General features: G+C 34.8%; 2 protein-coding genes across 2 annotated transcripts in view; one reads left to right on the forward strand and one right to left on the reverse strand.

Annotated features, from left to right (window-relative positions):
- Positions 1-1,261: 1,261 nt before the first annotated feature.
- Positions 1,262-22,976, forward strand: part of LOC136800438 (patatin-like phospholipase domain-containing protein 7) — a gene marked incomplete in the record, with an annotated part of 54,397 nt that continues 32,682 nt past the window's right edge. Inside the window, 18 exon segments of the mRNA XM_067057096.1 lie at positions 1,262-1,370; positions 3,093-3,174; positions 5,045-5,163; positions 5,998-6,098; positions 6,414-6,495; positions 6,847-6,905; positions 7,280-7,379; positions 7,501-7,560; positions 7,776-7,856; positions 8,078-8,139; positions 9,201-9,267; positions 9,627-9,713; positions 10,044-10,425; positions 10,858-11,102; positions 11,230-11,307; positions 11,761-11,823; positions 11,936-12,072; positions 14,198-14,329. Of these exon segments, the coding sequence (XP_066913197.1) occupies positions 1,326-1,370; positions 3,093-3,174; positions 5,045-5,163; positions 5,998-6,098; positions 6,414-6,495; positions 6,847-6,905; positions 7,280-7,379; positions 7,501-7,560; positions 7,776-7,856; positions 8,078-8,139; positions 9,201-9,267; positions 9,627-9,713; positions 10,044-10,425; positions 10,858-11,102; positions 11,230-11,307; positions 11,761-11,823; positions 11,936-12,072; positions 14,198-14,329 (1,982 nt within the window).
- LOC136800439 (integumentary mucin A.1-like) lies at positions 16,491-18,347 on the reverse strand. Its single transcript, XM_067057097.1, has 4 exons — positions 18,170-18,347; positions 17,212-17,913; positions 16,950-17,069; positions 16,491-16,674 (listed from the first exon to the last, which is right to left on the reverse strand). The coding sequence occupies exons 1-3, from the start codon at positions 18,232-18,234 to the stop codon at positions 16,967-16,969; spliced, it is 870 nt and encodes a 289-aa protein (XP_066913198.1). The 5' UTR covers positions 18,235-18,347; the 3' UTR covers positions 16,491-16,674; positions 16,950-16,966.

Consider the following 22,976-nt stretch of genomic DNA (forward strand, 5'->3'; position numbering starts at 1 on the left):
TTTAAATTTGATGTTTTTTTAGTGCATTTTGTAGTTTTAAAGATCCATTTTCTTGTGTTCATGCTTTAAGAGTCATTTTTTTAAGAGTCTTGAGGGTGTGATACCTTGATGTCTCAGAATTGCTGAAATTTTGACCAAATGGTCCCTTTGATGAGGAAAGAAGATCCTGGAAAATTTCAGCTTAATATTTTCAGTAGTTCTTGAAATAATGGCAGCTTGAAAGTTCCAATCTGGCATTTTTGGGTCCACTAAAAGAATGGAATTTTGTGAAAGTTAGTTTTCAAATATCAATAAAAGGCTGGTTTTTTCAGGATTTGTTCAATTTTTTGAGTAGAATAAGAAAAAAAAATTTGGACTCTTAAAAATTTCACCCAAATAAGACCTCCAGCAGGCTCTTTTTGAGCTTTAGACTGCTTTAGAGATAAACTGAAAGAGGGGAGGAGAATGTTTTCTACAACTAATTGTTAAACAATAAACCATAATTATATTAAACGAAAAAATAATAGATATCAATGATGGCTGGTTTTTCTTGTCGAATATCTGTCTATAGGGGTATTAAAAAAATCTTTCATTTTCATTTTGATGACATAAAGTGTAAAAACTAAAAAGAAAGTACCTTGTAATATATTTCTGAAAAGAACTCACGAAACAAGCTCTCATAACTTCTATTAAAAATAAACACACCCTTCCATTTAAAAAAGGTCGACTTCCCTTTGGATTATGACATTGCTGAGATCAAAGAACATAGATAAAAACTTTAGTTATGATTTTAATACTTTTTCAGAGTTATCTATTATGAATGAGAATACTAATACTTAGAATTGTATGCCTGGTAAATTTTAGAAGTTTTAGCTACTTGCTAATACTTTATTATGTTGAATATAAAATTGGCCCAGCATCATGCTTACATTGTCGCTGTCTGTCTTGCTGTATGAACGTTTTTGAAGAAGCAGTGCTTTGTCAATTCAAGTTCGTTTTGGAAAAAAAGTTGAAAAAATCAGTACACAATACAACAAGCAATATATGTATTTGTGGTCAGGTAGCTCAGTTAGTAGAGCACTTGTCTTACCATCCAAGGTTTGTGAATTCGATCACCGCGAACTTTGACTTCTATTATGAAGTGTATATGCATTGAGAACAAACATTTAACTATTGCTGTATCGCTGGGTCTTCATGCCGCTTCAACTTCTTGCTTTCTTTACAAGAGCAATTGTGCATCACCTGGTTTCTATTTTGGTATTTCATTTGTTTTTTTTCTTAGTTTAAAAGGTTGAAATCTAAAGTGACAGACATGGCTTGGCTGGTTTCTGATAAATGATTTTATAATGGATAGTTTTGTGGACCATATTAAGCACAGTTTTCTTCAAAATGTAAGTATTTTTCTCATCATTGTCTTTTTTTTATTTGTTTTATAATAAAAAGCGAAAGTATTTTTTAAACATTTTCTATATGTTTTTCTTTAAGTATACTGTTATACTTAAAAGAGACTTATTAATGTTGCCTTGTGGCATGTGCTTTTCTCAGAATTGGACCATGAGAATTTTTCTGGACAAAAAACGGGTTTTTTGGACCTTTCAAACTGGACTGTGTAAAATCAGGTTATTGCATTTTGTTCGGATATATTATAAAAAGTAAATCATAAGGTAAATGATGACTGAGGTAGATTCACTTTCTTATACAGAATTTTATACGTAATTTTATTTTCAATCTCTTTTTTAATTTGATTTTTGGACCTACCCTGGTAGGTAGAGGTCCTTTAAATTAACTGATGTTCGTCCGTCCTGTTCGTCTGTTACCAGCTTTTCTCAGGATTGGCTCATTAGTTTTTTCTGATTTTTTGCACAGTGATGCAAAATGGTGATTCCCAAAAAGTGACGGGAGCCAGAGGAATTTTTTTTGGCCGTAAAAATTTCCTTATGTCATTTTTAGGGAAAAAGAGCATTTCTCACGATTGGATTGGTATTTTTTTCTTATTTTTTGCATAGCGATATAGAATCGTACAGTAATATTTAATTATGGTGGAGCCCAGTTTTCAAAAAAATAATTTTTTGGGCAAATTTGGGCCAAAAAGTTCACACCTTTTATCGTCAATAGGGAAATCATGCTAAGATACCCCAGTATCTACGACTGTAAGTCATACGACTTTAACTATACTTCACAGGTCGATATTAATTTGAGCTGTGATACTCACGGTAATCTATTCAAGCTGCTCACTACACTTTTTTACTCTCTTGCTATTCAGGGGGGGGCACGCAGTTACTACAAGACAGTATGACACTTACTACCGTGGTGGTACTGTATTCAGAAGTTATGAAAACAGTTACTACACAGTGTAGTAACTGCTGTTTGAGGGTGGTGCCAAACACTAAAACTAGCACTTTTGGTGTAGTAAGTGCTTATATTTTAATTCTTTTTAAAGAACTTTCAAAATTTTTCACAAAAAATGAATTTTTTTGTGAAAAAATTCTTTGTTAAAAAAAATATTTTTGTTATAAATGGACGAAAAAAATTTTTGATTCACTGAAATTTTTCTCAGACCCAACTTTGAAATTATGCTTTCCCTAATTATCATTAAAATGTTCTCAACAGCTGTTAACCAAGTAAATTAAAAGAAAATCTAGCACAAAAATGGCTTTAGGTTGAAAAATAATTGCAATTTAGCGTAATTTCGAGCATATTTTTGATGATATCACTCAAAAACAGGGGTGGTACCTGGAAATCTTTTCTGAAAACAGTTACTACCAAGGTGTAGTAACTGCAAAGGGTGGTGGTCCTGAAAAAAAGTGTTGAAAAAGCACTTACTACACATCATGTCTTGTAGTAACTGCGTGCCCCCCCCCTGTGCTATTTGTCCTATTTTTATCTGATTCTCATCATCAGGTAGGTCCATTCAGCATGTTGCTTGTCTTTATAAACATACCACCTAAAACCATCAGCATTATTCGTGAATGATTCAATCATTTATTCTGATTTGGAATTTAATGTTTTTGTTGGTTAACCATGGTAAGGTCCATAAAGGATCATTTTTTTAAGATTAAATTTATGTAGCTCTGTTTATAGTTTAATGAGATTAAATTTGTGTTGCTCCTCAGAACTATGTGGTTGCTGGTTTGTCAAGCTTGGTTCTCCTTGTCATTACATTGCTGGTTTTTTGTCGTAAAAAGAATGACTCAGGTACGCTTATTACTTTCATGCATTTTAGCCCCTTAGCTCGTTTTATATTCATGCCTTTCTCTCTTTCGTTTTATACCTTATTGAGTTATTTTTGGAGAATTTGACCTTTGGATTTTTGGCCAGTTCTATACTCCCTTTGATTTTCAGTTACATTTGATTTGAAAGACCTCCCACAATTTTTTTCCCAAGAAATTTTACTGTCCCGACCCCCGGATTTCAAGGTTTTTCGAGGGAATCATCATGGACAAAGAATATATGACCTCTTTGGTATTCGGGGATATACTTTTGGAATATCCCATAAAAATACCTCAACAGTAACTTGAAGTGTGTAATAATTTAAATTATAATGCATAACAATAAAAAAAATTACTTTCTAATTTTATAATTTGAAGACATGGTTACGTACAAGACACAAATTTCATTGTTTCAGTCATAAAAACAATAACTAAGCATCTAAAAATTACATTGTAGTGAAAAAAGGATCAAGAACTTTGACCAGCTAAAACAATCGTAAATTTGTTAAAAGATTACCTTACCATAGCCATTACAGGTTCTTACAGGTTCTTAAACCAACATTTCAAGAGGAAACTTCAGATTTTATGGCATAGAAGGTGAATTAATGAAATGATTAAAATTAAAGCTGTGAAAAGTCATTTTCAAGATTTTATTTTATTTTTCAGTTAAGAAACTTTTTTTTTTAGAAACAAATTTATTGTTGCCTGCAGTTCTCGTTCTTAATTTAATTTAATTCATACTCATTATTACAGTGGGACCACTGGGGGAGACAATAGCTGAGCTGCCTAAAAGCTCATTCGGTATTCCATGGCAAACCACTTAAAATACTAGCTATTATTATTAGTATTGTTATTATATACGCGAATATAACAGAAATCTGATAATTCGAGAATGATGCGTTTGTGACGACAGTGAAAAAGGTACGATTCTCTCAAAATTCAAAGAAGAAGTTGAGAAAGTTATTTCTGGCAAATTTCAAAATATGAAGATGAAAAATAAAGAAGAAGTCATTGATTTTAAAAAATTCACTAATTTTCAGCATTGATTTTAGCAGTGGATCTTCATGGAAAAAACGGACCCAGCAATTTTGTTTTTTGTTCCTACAAGTGGAAATTTTATGTTAACGTCATAAAATGTTATTTTCTTCCTGGAATTTAGTCTTTTGATGAAGAACATTTTCTACCAATTTTCATGGCCACAGCTCTCCTAGATCAAAAATAATCGTGGGTGGTATGCTAATAAAATACTTCCTGGAGCTATAAAAATCATTTGGAGTTAAAAAAGGTTGAATATGTTAGCCTTAAAACGCTAGCCGTTCAAAAGTGATCATTGGCCAAAGTTTGCTAACTGTTGCCCTCCATACTCGTAAACTGTAAGATTTGATTTGGTTTAATCTCTTTTAAGGTTTACGACTGATCGTAAAAAAAGCGTATTTAAAATTTGGGTATTTTGCATATCACAAATATTTTAAAGCCTCCTGATTTTATCTAAATATGATTATTTCCCTGAAAATATATATTGCATCCGAAGTTATAGCCTCTAAAAGCTAGCACTTGGAGTTGAAAAAACTCTGTTTTGGTGTTTATCCACCTAAATGGGCCATTTTCTGGCACGTTTTTATTTCGATACAATAGTTCTGTGTGAAAAGTAATTATATAAATAACTAAAATCCTTGTGTGAAAACGGCTACAGTTCATCTTCATTTTTCGAAAAAAATCTGAACTGTATAATATATTATTTCAGAATTGAAACTTTTGTTGAAAAATAGCAATCAAATCATAAATTAGTGAACACTTAAAGCGAATGGACTTGATTTAATATTAAGGTATATTTCGATTTTCGAATGACTTTCTAGCATCGAGTGGAAAATCCAATCCTGGCATGGTGTTTCCGCCTACAGAGTTTTTCAGACAAAAACCAAGGTTTCGGAGAAGAGACAAAGTCAGATTTTACACTACCAAAATGCTTAGGAAGGTATGTTTCAACTTGTCTTTCTTGCTCAAATCAGAAGAAAGGAACAGAAAAAGATCGGGTTTTTCTTGAACAGCAACCATTTAATGGATCTTCTCGATACTGAAAACCGATCAGCAGGGACATCTTTTCAGCGGCTGAGATGCACAAAATATTGTGCAACTCCCACATGGATGAAGTTGAAGAGAAACGTTACTTTAGGGGAGGAGTCGCTTTCAATTGCAAACTCATTATTTCTTTGTGCATCCTGGAAAGCCCCTAAACGAAGTTTTTGGCAACTTTTGAAGTATCGATCCCATTAGCTTAACCTTTTGCAAACGGGCACCAAATACGAATATCTACGAATATGTATCTTTTATAAAGATTTCTGCATCATCGATGACACATTGCATAGTGAGCAACACCCCTCCAACCCCCACCTTTTTAAAAAATCCCTACCTAAATTTGTGAAATCTTCAAACTTCAACCTAATTGCGATTAAAGTTCCTAAAAGGACGGGAGAAAAATGAAATTTCAACATGGACATTTTTTACATTTGTTTTTCTATTTTTCTCTATTGTGTGTCAAAAATGATTGAAAAAGACAGAGGAAATACAGAAAAATCTACAACCCCACCTGAAAAAAGTCACCTCCCCCACCTACTACCTACTACATAGGTTTACCCTCACCTGAAATTTCTCATCAACCCCCCCCCCCCCACTTTTTTAAAAATCCGAAACCCTCCCCCATCCCCAAGAATCCAGGGGGAATGCCCACTATGGTCACATTAGGAGCAAGATGCTTACCCTAGTCTAAAGGTTGATTGCAAATTAATTGATAATCGTCTGATCAATTTAGGTCAAACAGTTCAAAGATGATGTTCTTCCAGGCCCCGAAGAGGTCACAAGCACAAGAGATTTACGATACAATAAAAAGAGAAGAGCTTCTGGTTTTTCAAGGTTATTATTATCATCCGGATTCCCTGGAACAATTACCTGATTCAGAGGGTTAAGTTGAATGGTTAATTTAATTAACAAAATCAACTTCCCCAACCTATTATTTTAAAATATATATCATGATTGGGACTTGTTTGTTAGTCTGCATTTTCTTATTGTTGTCATTTCTTTCCTATTCTTTTATAACACCGGGTAGGTCCATTCAGCATGTAGCTTGTTAAACTTTTAATTATATTTTTTTTGGTATGCACTTTTAAAGATTTTCAGATTGTTCGTTGTTTGATCTATTGCTGGTTACCTTGGTTACCTTCTCCTTAGGTTTTTGCAAAGGCAAGACAGTGAAATAAAGCGAATGCTGAAAGATCCACCAGCCTCTTTGCTAGAAGCTGATTTTGCGGAAGTAAGACAACGTATTTTGTATTTTGGACATAAACCGTTTACCAAATATCTCAGTCGAATTGAAATTTTTGGAAGGCTGAAATTGTGATTAGGCAAGTACTAATAAAGAAGCAGAAAGTTTCCTGAACGATTTGGTCAGTATTACCTAATATAACCGGTATATGAAAAAAGCAAAAGCTGAACTCAGAGGATTAAATAATAACTATTATATTTCTTTGTTTTCAAGTGTTTTCTCTCCGTTTCCGGAGTGCAAACAGGTATAAAACATCCCTGCTTCAAATAAGTTATTTTCTCGTTTGACCATTATAACCAGTTATAACAATAATAAAGGTGTTTTCCTTTGCATTACTAGGTAAGCGGAAGTGATTCAATGTTACCTGCTGAAGTCATGTTCATGCTGAGAAGTGTCAGGTGAATTTTTAATCTCGATATTTTTTTTGAACATTTTTAGGTTGCAGACAGACCCTGGAAAATGAAGTTCTTTTTATAAAAATGTTATATATTTTTCAAAATAACAATTTGAAATTTAAGGACATCTTTTACTTATCATGGCTGGAAATTACGATTTCAATTAGGACTTATTTTAATGTCCTTTCATTTTTTTGGAATTTATGATTTTTGCTCATAAAAATTTTCCTCCGAATGTTAGCGAAAATCGCCGAAAATTATTATTTTCCTGTTCGAACTGATTTTTTTGAGACGGTCGCAAAAGAAATTAATCATTTTAGCCTCGCGACTGCTCGTGAATATTGATTTCGCTTACCATTTTCCACTTCTTTACTTAGGGTGTTTGGTCACTTTGAGAAGCCTTTGTTTTTCGAACTCTGTAAACATATCGTCACCAAAATTCTCCCGAAAGGAAAAATACTTTTCAAGCCAGGAAATGTAAGTGAAACCCCTACATCAAAGTTTCAATTTTTAACACTTTTTCAACTTTACCTGTTTAATTTGAATGTGTTTCTCGCTCTCAATTTTAATGTAACATTTTTTGCTACATTTTGTACAGATGGAAGAAGCAATTTATATTGTTCAGACTGGTCAAATCAATCTTTATCTTGTTGACAAGGTAAAAAGAATTGTACAGTTTTCAACGCACGTAAAAGGATTCTGTCTCTGTCTTCCCTCTCTGTCTTCCCTCTCAACCTCTGCAGAGGGACTTTTTGTGTATTCTTTCGTTATTTTTTCCCCCTTTTTGTCGGTTCCTCATGCTTCTTCTTTTGATTCAAATTCAGAACACTAGGAATGACCTTCTTTTACTATATTTTTATGTGTCATTTTTAGAAAGGAACAGAAATGCTTCTAAAAGAGGTCAAACCAGGAGAAAACATTTACAGTGTGATGAACATATTGGATGCAATACGGGTACGGCTGCTTGTTTAATCAAACACTGCACACAGCTTCGTATATGTATAGGTTGGTTTTAAACCAACGCCCACCCGCGGTGACTAACAGGAAAAGAAGAATTAGCTTTGAACGTGCTTTTAATTGTCCTCGATGTTTAGATACAACAGCTAAGTTTTTCAGTAGTCAGCTTCTCAATACAAGTCTTTAACATTCCAAATAATGTAAAGATTTTCTTTTAGGGAAACACTTACTACAAATATGCTGTTTTGATGAGAGCAGCAATGGATTCCACTGTACTTCTGTAAGTATACTGATCATACTAAAAACATAATCAATTTGTTCGTAGCCTTTAAAAGCTATTCCCCGAAAATTTACCCGTCAAAGCAGAAAGTTCTGTTTCGATGTTTGGATGATGTCAATGAATGGGTAAAATTCTGATATTAGTGCTCAGTTTTTTATAAGAATTACATAAATCGAAGTGGGCGTCGAGATTCTTAAATTTTGAGAGGAAAGTAGTGATTTTTTTAATTGATGGCTTACGATAGCTTTTTGGAAGAACAAAGGCAATTTTCGGCAGTATTGGGGGGTCAAGGCATAATTGAACAGTTATTTATGTTTGGACAGTAACGTTAACAAGTTAGATCGTTGGTTCAAAGTACTTTTCTAAATTTTCGTTCGGAAGGCGACTTTAGAAATTTCTTATCTATGGTTGCGTTCCAACGTCCAAAGATTTTTTTTGTTTTCAGCTTGGAAGGTTAAAGGTAATTTGCTCCAGTGATCGAAATAGCGGTCGGTTTTCAACCAGAAAAAAAATCACCCTCCCGAAAATTTTCGGATTTGTGAAAATAATTTTGAGTGACTTAAACTAACCTTGACGTTCGATTTTTATCTACTTTTTATTATACTAGTAGTAACTTTCTTCTCTAATTCCTTCGTTACTAGAACTTTATTCCTCCGTAACTTTCTTCTCTAATTTCCTCGTTTTACGTTTCTTTAAATCCTATCAATCTGTAACTTATCTAAACTTAACTTTCTTAACATTTCTTATTACTGACGACAGTTTGTCTTATGCTTCCTTTTTTAGTCGAGAGATTGACATATGTTTTGATAGTTTTAAAGCTTGAAAAGCAATTTACCATTCTTTGTTTCAAGCTAATGTAAAACCAAAAACTAATTGACATGAAAATAAGAGTTTTAAAGCAATCAAAAGGGACAAATCTTCAAAGTTCTGCCCCTCAGGCCAAACCATTGTTACCCTTCGGGTAACACTAAAATAACCGACCAGAAAAAAACCTTATTTCTTTCGACCACTGTACACAGTGATCCCCAAAAAGATATTTTCTTTATTTTTCATGCTTTTAGGCTGCCGTCTCGTGCGTTCAAAAGAATATTTGAAGATCATCCAGAATCCCTTGTCAGAGTTGTTCAGGTATAAAGAAACTAATTCTTGTTTTCATACTTTATTAAAACCTGCCATAATTAATAGCCCCCATGAGGCCCCTCTTGAACCAACATAGCAATAAGTCAACCGTTGTTTTTGACGAAAAAGCCAGACTTGATGTTCTGCATCTTACTGATAACGTGATGCACTTTTTAGCACACAAATGCTATTTCAGTCATTTTTATGACAATTCTGTAAGTATTTTCAGAAATTCTGGTCCTTTGGCCTTAGCCATCCATTAATTTTTACAATGATTCCTCGAACATTTAAGAGTTTACACCAATAAACGAAATTCCCGATTATCAAAGATATCTAGCAAAGAAAAATGTTTTTTCTATCTCTTCTAGATCGTTATGTTGAGACTACAGCAAGTCACCTTCATGGCACTTCACCAATTTCTCGGGTTATCTACAGAGTTGATTAGCAACGTTGTTGTATGTCATCTTGTCGACGATTTCATTTTTATTAAAGATTCAAAATTCTAACAGATAATTATTGGAAAATTACTGCATTGAACAGAAACGACCTAATGCGCATGCTTTATCGGGTGCTGGTTTTGCCGTTTTGGTTGTAGTTTGATTTTTATTCCCCCAGTTTTAATTCAATTGTATTTCACCAAGTATGGTCTAATCTTTAATCTCTCGTCTTGTAACGCAATGTGGTTAACTGTTGTAAGAAAATAAATCACAATTCCCTTGCAAAGGTTTCTCAACCATGAAAACATGTTTTTCGTGACATATTTTTACCCTCTACATTTTTTGCAGTCGCGCAAGGTCAATGAAGAATTGAAATCATTATCAGTTTATTCATTGAATGAAACCGTAGAGCCATTGAATACAAAATCTAATGAAGCAGTATGTAGTAGTGCACCGCCCGTTACACAGACTACACCCAACACACCACGACGCCATTTCGCAAGCATAACATCCATCCAAGAAGACGCCCAAGAGCATCAGAACGAACCAAGAGAAGCGTCTTCCCCGATGAAAAGAACTTCGTCGTTCTCTTCACTCAAGACAAACAACCAAGCCTGCTCCCCTCAACAAACATCAGATGCGATGGATGGAAATGCATCCAGCAGTACTAACGCACCACCCATGAAAAGAACTGGATCACACGGCAAACTAGTCAACCTTTACGGCAGTTGTAAGATGAGCTTTTAGAATTTAGGACTAGATCAACCAGTTATATTGAAAGTTTTGCCTTATCGTGTTAGTGTTACATTTAACTTTATAAAGTGAAATTATGTACTTTGGAAAAAAAGAATTCTATTCAGCCTGGTAACCTAGTTTACTATCTGTGAAATACTCAAACAGGTGCTAATTTTTAGGTTCGAGATTTAAATTGAATCACAGAGTCACAGACCCAATTAGAATTAATCCTTGCCACAATCCTATCCTATTCAATCCTCAACGACAAAGTTGTATATTTTTGGAGCACCCTTCTGATTTGCAGTTATCATTCATTAACTTTTTTCATCGCAGAATGGGAAAAATCCTGGCTGAACTCTATCATAACCTATTCAAGTTATTTCAATGTTTTGAATCTCACAAGATAATGTTTTGTAAAATTTTCTAGCCGTTCAATCGACGCTTGGTGGCCCCAAGTCAGATTTTGAAGCTGTCCTTGGTCGCGTTGGAATGGACATTAATGAGGCTGGCAAAATTTCGCAAGGTGTTGATGAAGATATGATTACGTTTGATATCCCACGGACCACTGCACCACCAGTCTTTGAAGGAGATTATGGTGGCCTGACGAAAGAACAAGAAGATAAAATGCTGGCTGCCGCAAGGAGTGATCTCGTCAAACTTCTCAATCTACCCGTAAGAAGTTTAATAAAAAATGTTTTCTTTTGATTGACACTTAATTTGCTGAAAACTGCACCTTATATCTTTATTTGTGAACTAAAGTGTAATGCAAAATTGATGTTTTTTACTTTTATTCTTTCAGACTCCCAAACTGTTAGATAACATTTTATCTATCGATGTTGTTCCCCAAGGGCGTTTCTTGGCTCGCCAAGGAGATACGGTATGTTTCCACGAAAATATATAAATAAGCTCTCATCAAATCTCCTTATTTGAATTACTTTAAATTTAACATGAATAAAACGACATTTGTGTGAAACTATTGAAGGTTGTGCCAAAATCTATGATGATAACATATTCATACAGCATATTCTTATTTTTTATCCAGTTTCATAATTTTTATAGAGTACATTCTTATAATTTAAAAACGTGTAATCGCAAGGGTAAATTGTAATATGTAGGATAGCTTGCACCTTTGGACCTTAGATTTGTTGACTTTTTCATCATTTTAAATCACTCGAAACTTTCAGAAGCTGTTGAAGACAGTATAAACTTTTTTGCAAATAAACTAAAGACAAGAATCGACCGGACCAAATTCTTAAAGTGACCAACTTGTGCAATCAAAAAAATCATCATTTGCATGATCAACAGAAAAAAAATTTCTCTACTGTTTTAGGATTCGAGTCTTGTATTCTTGGTCAAAGGTATCCTTCAAATACGCCAACGAGATAAAGACAAGGTGAGAAATGCTTTCGTTTGAACTTTGCTTTCATGTTTAAAAAATCTTGCATGAAAATGCGTAAACATGGTTAACTAAGAGAGCTTTGATTAATTTGAATTATTTCCCTCAGGAATGGGCTTTGTTTAACTGTGTACCAGGTGAATTTGTTGGTTCGCTCTCCTTATTGACTGGTGAACCGTCCTTCTTCTCCGTCAAAGCCATCGCCATCTCTTACGTCGTCATCATCAGCAAATTAAACTTCTACAAGTAAGCCTCTATATCATGTTTTGTCTTTCTCTCTTAAAATCAAGTAAACAAACCAAAAGAGGCCTCAATTTAGATTCAATTTTCGGTTTTGACTTTCTGTACGGGTCATAGCAAAAAAAACATTACCGTTATTTTTCTAGTTTGATGCGACTGATTAAAATTTTTATTTAAGAGGTGCCGCACTAATAATAGAGGGAAACTAGCAGGTGCCCGGCGTCTCACGCCGGTTTAGCTGTTTGCTGAACGCATTTAAAGTCCTTTGGATGTTGGGAAGGTGGCTTAAACACGATGAAATCAAAATTAAAGGGAAGAATTCTCTTCAAACTTTGATGTCAAGATAGGCGGAGTGAAATAATAGACATGACACGAGATTCGTCGAAAAAAGGCAGCCCAGGGGGGGGGGTACTTAGGCAAGAGCAGGTTATTGGTATGTGCCGGCCTAAATGGTGCCTTTTTTTTAAACATGGCAGTTTGAAAAATGGGAAAATCAAACTTCAGTCCCACTAAGAATCGGAAAAATAGGAAAATTTCAACTTTTTGCCCCCAGAAAGATAGAGATTTGGTCAAATTAGTCCTAAAAAGTGAATTAAAATTCACACAATTTCCCTTGTTTATTCTCTTTATTCTGCTAAGGGTCCGAAGGGCAGGGCCGAAAGTCAGCTCGCAACCATAGTCCCCCCGGAAGGCATCTAGGACACGCAGACAAAAAAGCGTGATAGCGCAATTTTATGTTACTTTTTATAAAATAACTTCGTCATAACTTTTCAAATTCAACAATGACTTAGATTTACAGCAAAATAATTATCAACATAGAAGTTTAAAGGTCCCTTTTTACGAAGAAAGAACTCTAGTTTTTACCGCATTTTGAATATATTTTTAATGTTGCTGTTGTTCTAACAAACTTGTCTTGTGATTCTTATGTTTTATTTTATACTTGTTCTTTTCTTTAACAGATTATTTTGTTTTGAAAAGAATTCGAATGTCTCAAATCAAATAAGGTCGTTAATTACATTCGAAAACATAAAACAAAAGAAAAGAAAAAAAAGAAAAAAAAGTCTATCAATATCAATTAAAACAAACTTATCGAACAACTGAAACTTATTTATAAAACGGCGCGAATCTGATTTAACACATTTGTGGAGCAAGGAGCAAAAGTGATCTTTTAAAAGAACAAAACATTGCTTGCGAAAGCGAAAGTGACACACAAAAAACAAACACACATACAGACTACGGCTATTAATATAAAGATAAATTACAACTACAACTCCAACTACATAAAAATTGGATAAAACTTTATCTGTCCGCATTAATATGAGGACAAAAAAAATCAGATAAGTTAGTTATAATTTAAGAAAAAAATATCTTTAATCTTTAAACTCAATTTTGACAGCAATTTTTATGGTGCAAATTATAATCAGAGAAAAATTGGAATAATTGTCCTATTAGAGAAAATCGGAAACAGGTGTAGAGAAATACACGCTTTTTTATATAAGAATGGTGTAAATCCATTTCATCATGGATATTCTTAACTTTTTTGGGAAATTCATCCTAAAATATTCTTACATATCATTCTTAGGTTAGGATCTAGTACTAGATTTGCATACGTCTCAAGCATAAAATGGCATTTTTGTGAAATGATGCTTTACTTGAGGGTAATTGACAATTTATAATTGAAAATGCTCTAAAGTGGCATTCTTAGCATTATAGCCAAATTCCATGAAAGTGATATTCTTAGCATTATTCTAAATTTCTTGGTCATTTTCATCATGGACACTCTTATAAAAAAAAGCGTGTACTCGTATTACAGAACTTGTCTAGGTAATTATTTATCCGCAATAAAATCTCGGTGAAAAGCTGGGTTTTATTATAAGGGATATAAGCAAAACTATGAATATCTTATAGAGCTTTGCAATTGCCACTCGTTTTGTTTGATTGATAATTTCCTTGCGAATTACGTAGAATCGAATCAATTCGAAATCCTGTTTTATGATTTGATTACAAATGTAGCTTTTTATTCTGCATGATGTCTCATAACTATTAGTTGAAATCGTTTTTAAAAACAGGCGGTCTACATACAGTTTTCGATCAGAATGTACATAATGTTATTGTTTTTGTTTTTGCACAGTTTGATAAAAGAGCATCCGAAGATTGTGCTACCAGTTGCCAACAGTATGATTCAAAAATTATCTTCCTTCGTTCGAAATATTGATTTTGCTTTGGATTGGACCATGCTTGAGGCTGGAAAACCTTTGTATAGGTATGCCTTTTTTTTCCCTCCTTCGAATTAAATTTTTGAATTTCATAATCTTTTTGATTTGGAAAAAGTTTTCATTAGGGGTAAAATGGATATAGATATTGCACCTCCAGATCACAGGAATGGGTCCTTCTCCTTTCAAAGCAGGAATTCCTCTCCTTCTAGTTGGAATTCATAGTGCTACTCCAAACTTTTCTGATACAATGTACGAGGCACACAAGTATCTTGATGTGTGATGATCACACTCGAGCAGAGAGAGTGGGAGTAAGCACCTGTAAGCTTGTACAGAAGAAATTCAATCACATTACAATGTCTGACAATGTCAAATGCTCTTGCATCAGAGTTATGTTACTCTATTCTACTCACATGCTATCGGTTGACCCGGGCGAAGGTATATACTCAGCAACCGTAGTGCAGTAGTAGAGCTTCCGGCTATGGTACGCAAGGTTGTGGGTTCACCCCCAGATGCCAGAGATTCCTAAAATGGTACTTGATGCCCATAGTGTCCTCCCCTGGGTTTTGAGGCCGAAAGGACGTATGGGGGTAAAGAATTATTTTTCAAGCCAAGGTGGGAAAAACGAGGGGGGATAGAATATTTTGATTGTAGGCATCGGGGGACTCACCAAAATCAATTCAAAATTGAAAAAATCTGAGATGTTGTTGTGATCGATTTGTTATTATTTTAGTGGTATTTTTACTATCACCGTTTCGGCATAGTCATTATAAAGAACTCTGGTCTGGTAATGTAATGTTTAAGCTTTATTGTCAACTTTTCTTTTGTTGTAAATAAAAGGCAAGTTGCGATTTGCATACTTTTTGATCACGTTACCATTTTCGACTCTTGGGATTGGTTAATTTAATAATCACATGATCAAAAAGTATGCAAAACAAGTCGATTTGCGAACGCAAGCTCTAACAAAAAGAAACAAAAGCCTTCCAGACCGGGGTTTTTTATAATGACTATGGTTTCGGTGTATAGCATATGCTTGTTTTTTCTTTCATTTATTTCAACCAGCTAAATTATTACGGTTTAACTCTTTAAGTGCCAATGACGAGTATATTGGTCATGGGCTATGTAGGAGGATGAAGCCCTCCTGTAATGCCCAGTTTGAGTTAGAAATCGTCATTTTTGGTATAACTGGCACGAATTGGAATCTCAAAACTGAGTCTTTTCAGCGAGATTTTAAGCTAAAAAGTCGAAAAAATGCAAAAATTTGACAAAAATCCACACAAGATTTTGACCGTTTTTTGACCGTTTTTGTTCAAGAAGTGATCCAAGAACCTCAAAATTTGAAGTCAATAGCATTTTCCAATCACTAGATACAGTATCTCTTGGGTGTTTTAGGCAAACAGGGCATTTTTGGGCTGGTCTGTAAAATACATGATACCAGCAGGTTGCAAAAGATTTGCCCTCTGCCCTTAAAATACACGTGGAGTTGCCTCACAAAATTTGAACAAAAAAATGAAGTGAAAAATAATAAGAGGGGGGTCCTATTTGCGGTATTTTCAAAGAATGGTGCACCAAAAATGCCAATTCATATCTGGTGCACACTTGCAAAATTTTAAGTCAATTGGATGAGTATTTCAAAAGTTATGAAAAAGATTTGAAGGGTTAATGATTATTTAATTTATATTATGCAGCGTAAAGTTATATTAGGAATTCACAAATTTGTAAAATCACTATGAAAAGTGCCAAAAGAGCTTGAAGTAGAAAGTTCAGAAAAGGGGACAACGTAAATTTTTCAGACCGGTCTATGAAATACCAAACTTTAAGGCAAAATTTTTCCGGACACGTTGTGCTCATGTTCAATAAATCAACTGGGTGAGCCAGAATTAAGTTTGCGAAATTTTTTGTGTTCTATGGTGTTTTTTTAACAACGTTCCATGGAAAAGGGTAAAGTAAACTGAGTGAGTGAGTCAAACTTCAAATTGGTCATTTATCTACATCAAACGTTATCCTGATATGAAAAAAAAAATCATTCTCTGAAATTGCTTAATACGCCAGGTTGAACACGTTTGCAAAACAAACGAGTTCATCAAGTGAAAAGATAAAAGGCTTTATCACAAAATCACTGCATTGACCACAAACTAGAAAGAATTGGAAACCGAGGAATGTTTATCATTATATTTTTTAACTGAAGTATCTTACGGCATCATACATTCGTTTTTGCCTAAAAAAGATGGCTATTTTAAATAAAATAAGTAAATTTAGACATGAAAAACAATTTTAGATAGAATACATAAGTTTGGACATCGAATGATGAGCTTCTCTCTGAGTTTCCTTCAACTTTTTACACTCTGTGTTTTATACATTCAGTGCATGCATGCTTGGTCTCCGATGCTCATCCCTACGGAATAGACAATCGACAAATTAATACATATAGAATGAACCAAATAATGCCTTGCAAATCGTATTATGTTGTCAAGGATTAACTTTGTTTCGTAATTGTTTCGTATTTCATATAGATCACATGGAAAGAAATCAGAGTCGCGGTTAATTTGAGATATTACGTAAAAAAAAGTTCTTATCTAACCTTCTCCTTGAATTACTGCCTCAAATATCATGAAGATATTTTATGTTTATGACAAAAGAGCTTTTGCATTGCAAGGGACTTTAACTTACCTAAATACTGCAGTTGTCTATTCATAAGCCGCTTTGGAGCTGTAAGTTGCATCATAATGTTTCTTGTTTTCGTCATTTTCTGTCAACTTCATTTTGTCCGCGTTGTCACTTGATCGACGTCTATTCAAAGAAAGAAAAAACATCACATCAGAAAAAGTTATTAAAAGTTATTGATTCTTTTCTATTATAAAACACCGAAATTATGGACGTCTAAAAACCATATAAAAATGCGTTCTTCTTTTGAGAAAGATGGTAATATTACCTTTTTAAGCAGTAAATGATCACTGCAATGATTAAAATAAGCACAATTGCACCAATAATACAGGCGATTATGATTCCTTTATGTGATGGTTTTTTTGTTGGTTTGACCGTTGGACCCGTCGCAGTTGTCGTAGGAGGGGCTGTAGTCGTGGTCGTAGTAGGAGCGGCAGTTGTAGTGGTTGTAGTAGGAGCGGTCGTTGTCGTGGTTGTAGTAGGTGCCGCTGTTGTCGTGGTCGTAGTAGGAGCGGCCGTTGTCGTGGTCGTAGTAGGTGCCGCTGTTGTCGTGGTCGTAGTAGGAGCGGTAGTTGTCGTGGTCGTAGTAGGTGCCGCTGTTGTCGTGGTCGTAGTAGGAGCGGTAGTTGTTGTGGTCGTAGTAGGTGCCGCTGTTGTCGTGGTCGTAGTAGGAGCGGTAGTTGTCGTGGTTGTAGTAGGTGCCGCTGTTGTCGTGGTTGTAGTAGGTACCGCTGTTGTCGTGGTTGTAGTAGGTGCCGCTGTTGTCGTGGTCGTAGTAGGTGCCGCTGTTGTCGTGGTTGTAGTAGGTACCGCTGTTGTCGTGGTTGTAGTAGGTGCCGCTGTTGTCGTGGTCGTAGTTGGAGCTGCAGTTGTTGTGGTCGTAGTAGGAGCAGCCGTTGTAGTGGTCGTAGTGGGAACCGCTGTTGTTGTCGTAGTAGGAGCCGCAGTCGTCGTAGTCGTAGTACTTTGCCTTCATATAAATTGATATAATGATTTTTTCAACGTGCTGTTTATCTTATCAAAATGTTTTTGGCAAACCCATTGTTATTTTCTTACATATCTAAAAGCCTTAATCCAAAGCTATATATGTGAACCCTTAATCTTCTATTTAGAAAACTGTTAGGTAGCAGACACATAACGTCGCTAAGACCCGACAAAGCAGCAAATTTTATTTCTAGTTTGAATTCGCTTTAGCAGCGTGAGCTTTCCATGAAAAAAATACTCACCCTAACAAAACATTAATGTTGATAAAGAAGATGATTAAAATACTACGTTTCAGGTGGATTTTCATTTTGATGCTTTTTTGATATTCTCGTGTACCGTGTCGACCCGTCTTTCTAGCTTGCACTGGAGTGAATAGCAAATGATATCAGCCAGTTTCTACTCTTTTTTGTTAAAAGATACCATCCTTCGTGATAAATAAGATTAGATTAAATTACATTGTGAAAGAAATGAGAAATGTACAATGTATTGTAAGGAATAATATAACACTTTCTATGTCTGATATTAGAGACAGTAGATAAGACCTTTGCTCTTTAAAAATGTTCATATTTAAATATGTTTCGTATTTTTATTGATCAGCTCAAGCTATTCAATTATTTTGTGGTCTAATGTCATTTCATTTTATCACTCATTGTATTGGGATTCACAACGAAAAATAAAATAACCTGAAATTGGTTATTCGAGGGGGCGTTTAAAAGAAGCGTTTATTAGTAAAGTCCAATGTTAAAAATTGATCCCTTCCCTAAGATTTAGGCCTTACCCAAATCGGGCTAGGACAGAAAATTTCCAAATTCAAAAAATGGGTTTTCCAGAAAAAAACCGTGCGCCGCCTGTTGAGGAGGTCCAACCTTTTGCGACCTACCCCCTGGGAATTTCAGGCAATTTTAGGATCATACCCATCTGGAATTCCGAATTTTTACAAATTTTCAATCATTACCCCCTTGGAATTCTGCTTATCTTTGACGGATTTTCGTCTACCCTTATGGAGTTCCACTGCATTTCAAACCTTACCCCCTTGGAACGGAAACGGACCTCCTCAACAGGGGGTGCACGATTTTTTTTCTGGAAAAGCCCAATGATTTAAACTTTTTTCGACATTTCAATATAAAATTCATTTTCTTGTAGATTGCAGTTTCGTTATGAGATTTCAAAACTCTTTCGAGAAATGATTTTTAAGAAGACATTATGCGGAGACTTTCCTTGATATGGAAATGCTTAAATCTATATTTTGCTCTTTTTGAAAAATAAGATCCAACAACGGTATCATTATTTAGTTGACAATATATATATATTTCGATCAATTTGATCATCATCAGGTCTAAAATCAAAAATAAAAAGTAAGAATTAAAATTCGTTTAAGGTTAAAAAATGTTTTCACATATCTACAGTACATACAACTTCTCTTCATACACTCTACAACAAACTAATTAAAATCAAATTCGCTTGAAAAAATCCCGAAAAACATTGCTGACATACTAATTATGTTGCAAGTCTCAAGGGAGAAAAAATAAATTTTAATATATTTTGCTCTGCTGCACTCATTATAATATTTTCAGTGCAGCCCGAAAAAACCGGTCATTATTGTATTTGTTAACCGTTTCCTTCAGCTTCGATTGATTTTTAGCGCTTTATCCAGGAAAAATAGCGAAATAAAGCGGAAAAACAAGCGAAAAGTGATAAAAAGTTGTTATAATTTCTGACGTCAGAAATGAAAAAAACGAGAGAAATGATGTCAACGCAATGTTCATTTTCCTCAAAAAATATCATAACAGTAAAGTAGAAAATTACAGTACGGGTAACGACGCAGGAAATTCTAATTGAACATATAAAACCGTTTTGTGTTTACGTAGTGTAAATTTTTATTGTAGTGCAGCTTTTGTTAGTAATATACATGTTCGTAATGAGGTAAAAAAATGTTAATTTTCCTTTGGAAAAGTGACGTCACAATGAATTTTCCTAACGACGGGCAACTATATAGTGTAGGCCCGTCGTCATGCGAAAAGAACCAATTGCATTGCGCAAAAAGTCGTGTAGCCCGCTTCGAAAAAGTAACTGGTTAACAATAATTCATATTACACGACCTTTCCTTTGATTGTTATTGGACACTGAAACAACATTACGATGTCTTGTGTTCCACTTTTCCTATCCTTTTCAATGGTTTAAGTGATCCAAATACCGAATGGCCCTTTTAAATACAATATTGTGCTACAAATTTTATTGATGATAAACGTTTTAAATCAGCTCTATCCAAGGATTTTTTTTAAATGTATTGAATATTGTTGTTCTTTGTACGGAAAGAAGATCAGTCAATTACTTGAAATTAATTTACCAAATCTAGCAGAAGGGAATTGGTGAACAATTTTTGTTTGGATATTGGTCCGAATACTGAATAGTACAAAGGAACTTCGTTGAAAAATTCAGCAGAACCTGAAGCAAAACGCAGAAAATTGATGCTGGTGCATAATTTACCAGAGGGAAGAGGGTTGTGATTTTTTACTATGAAATAAACGTTAGAGGTAAAAGCGTTTAGAAAAATGATTTTCAACAAAGGCTTTGATTATGTGGATGAGGAAGAACGTTCAGAAATGAAAAACTATAATAAACCTGCAAATGAAATTAAGAAAATCAAACTTAAATTGAGAGAAACCATCAAAGCCCATCAGCAAGATCATTATCCTGATGTCGATTCAACAGATGACGAGAAAAACAAACGTATGTATAGTGACTTGAAATATTTCAGGATTTCAGACATGTCTTTAAAGCCAACAGTATTAGTTTTTCGATCAAAATTTTAAAATTACAAAAATTTAACAACAGAGGGATATGCCGAGAAACTAATTTCCTTTCTAAGCAATTCTCGTTGTTTGAAGACACTTAAAAGTTGAAGATTTGAACAATGTTATGTGTGGTATTTTGGGTAGATCAGTGAAAGTAATGTCAGTAAAGTCTATTCAGTTAGGAGAACATGTTATCACATTTTGGATAGAGGGAAATTGGAACACACTGGCATCTTGGAGTTGTTGAAAAATGAATCCACCACTATCATATATGAAGAGAACCAATAAAAATGGAAAGTCCTGGACATATCCAGAGAGTGCAGAAATTTTTGAAACAAAAATTTTTAGCAACTAATGTAATAATACTTAGGATTAGTGCGCATTTCCTTGAACATTTTATCCAAACAACTAATTAAAGGGACATCAACAAAATTGTTAAAAATAAGTAGTTTTTATAGGAATGTAATAAATTTTTGCCCCACGGAATGCCGTAGACAATAGTTAAAAAGTTTATTCGGAAGGTGTCAATCCATAATTTGGCCACAAATAGAGAAGAGAAGTGATGTGAACCCTCCCCTCCGAATTATTCGGAATAGGCCATATCCCTGGATTGATACCTACCCTAGGATAGGGAAATTACCACGCTTACCAGACACTGCTAACCCTGCGCTCGCGACATGCCAGAGTTATTGGTGTATAGACGACGATACTCGAACTACACGGGAGGACATACATCTTTGCAGGTTTTGAACCTATGAGTATCGTCACCACACCACATGCAATGCCTGACATTCTCTCCCATACTCTTTTATCAGAGTGATGGTGCCCAGGCCCCCTTACAAGGCATGGGTCGACCCGGGCGAAGGTAAATTCACTTGCCAAGTGAATCATAGCACCGATTGAGAATCGATCCCTGACCTCCCAGATGGGAATCAAGGTTGATAACCACTACACTACTACGCCTTTTGGCCACAAATATTAATATTAGAAATATTAATGAGCCATTTCATTTTATATCCATACATGGGTATAGACGAGCATTTCCAGGGGGAAATCAGAAAATAATTTATATACCTTAAGGGAACTTATTTTGGCGGGAACTTATTTTGGCGGGAACTTAATTTGGCAGATTTGGCGAAATTGGACAAAATTCGCCAAAATTAGTTCCCGCCAAAATTAAATATTTTGCTAGCCTATACTAGACGTCAACCGCGCTTTTTCTACGCAATTAACGTCTATTCCACTTTGCGACTTTTTCGAATGTTTTGAGCCCGGGTTTTCGGGCTCCAAACATTCGATTTTTTGACGTCACTTTTAACTTTCGAAGCTCCTGCAGTAGCAAAATAATCGAATTTGCGTCAAAGCAATTGAAAGGCTTCTATTTTTCGAAAATCGTCAAAGTGGAACTCACTAAGAAACGAGATAAAAAATCCCGGTTTTTAGTGAGGTGCTCGCTAATATTTTGCTCACTCGTCAAAATAAGTTCTCGCCGAAATTTAAGTTTTTGTTTTCTTTTCTTCTTAAATAACCCCTGAAATTAATCAAAATTATTCAAAATAAGACAAAATAGAACAGATTTACGTCGTCATGCGCCAAAATTAGTTCCCACCAAAATTAAATAATTTCATCATTCGCCAAAATAAGTTCCCACCAAAATTAAAAGTCTTTAAGATTTTTGCTGAACGCCAAAATTAGTTCCCGCCAAAATAAGTTCCCTTAACCTTTAGAAGCCGAGAGACGTACCACGTACGGCATATATACAGGCCGAGAGACGTACCACGTACGTTTTGATACTGGGGTCCTTTCAAAGTTTAATAAAATAAAGACCAGTTTGAATTATTCTATTCTGTAAAATTTAGCAGACAGGATAGGGGTGAAGGTTCATTCATTCAAAATTTTACGGGTCCTGCTTTTATACATCTCGAGATATCGGAACTCAATGTCGGTGTATTTCTCAAATGTCAACAAAACATCGTTTTAGTGGGTTGACAAACGATATCATACTCCAGGATGCAAGTGAAATTTTTCAATCCGCGGACGTAGACGGGGGCTCGGTTATTATCAGTTAGGGTTAGGGTTGGAGCTCGGAAGTCACAATATAAGGCTGAAGGCCTTCTTAGGGGCATTCGTACCCTGTGACTTAACTTTGGATCCCGTATGGATCCTTGTAGGGACACCGGTAGGGTTGGGAGCTTTCTTAATTAAGGTCTGTAAATTACACGCTATAAGTATTTGTGAATGACAACTTTCTGCC

Source organism: Clytia hemisphaerica, unplaced genomic scaffold, assembly GCF_902728285.1.
Source record: "Clytia hemisphaerica strain Z4C2 unplaced genomic scaffold, Clytia hemisphaerica genome assembly, whole genome shotgun sequence".
NCBI lineage: Eukaryota > Metazoa > Cnidaria > Hydrozoa > Leptothecata > Clytiidae > Clytia > Clytia hemisphaerica.

Bases quoted from the DNA above. Each gene is read 5' to 3' on its own strand.
- LOC136800439 (XM_067057097.1), bottom strand. From the start codon at position 18,234: ATGAAAATCCACCTGAAACGTAGTATTTTAATCATCTTCTTTATCAAC. The intron at 17,914-18,169 runs GTGAGTATTTTT...ATTTATATGAAG, and splicing joins AACATTAATGTTTTGTTAGG to GCAAAGTACTACGACTACGA. The intron at 17,070-17,211 runs GTAATATTACCA...TTCTTTGAATAG, and splicing joins ATCATTTACTGCTTAAAAAG to ACGTCGATCAAGTGACAACG.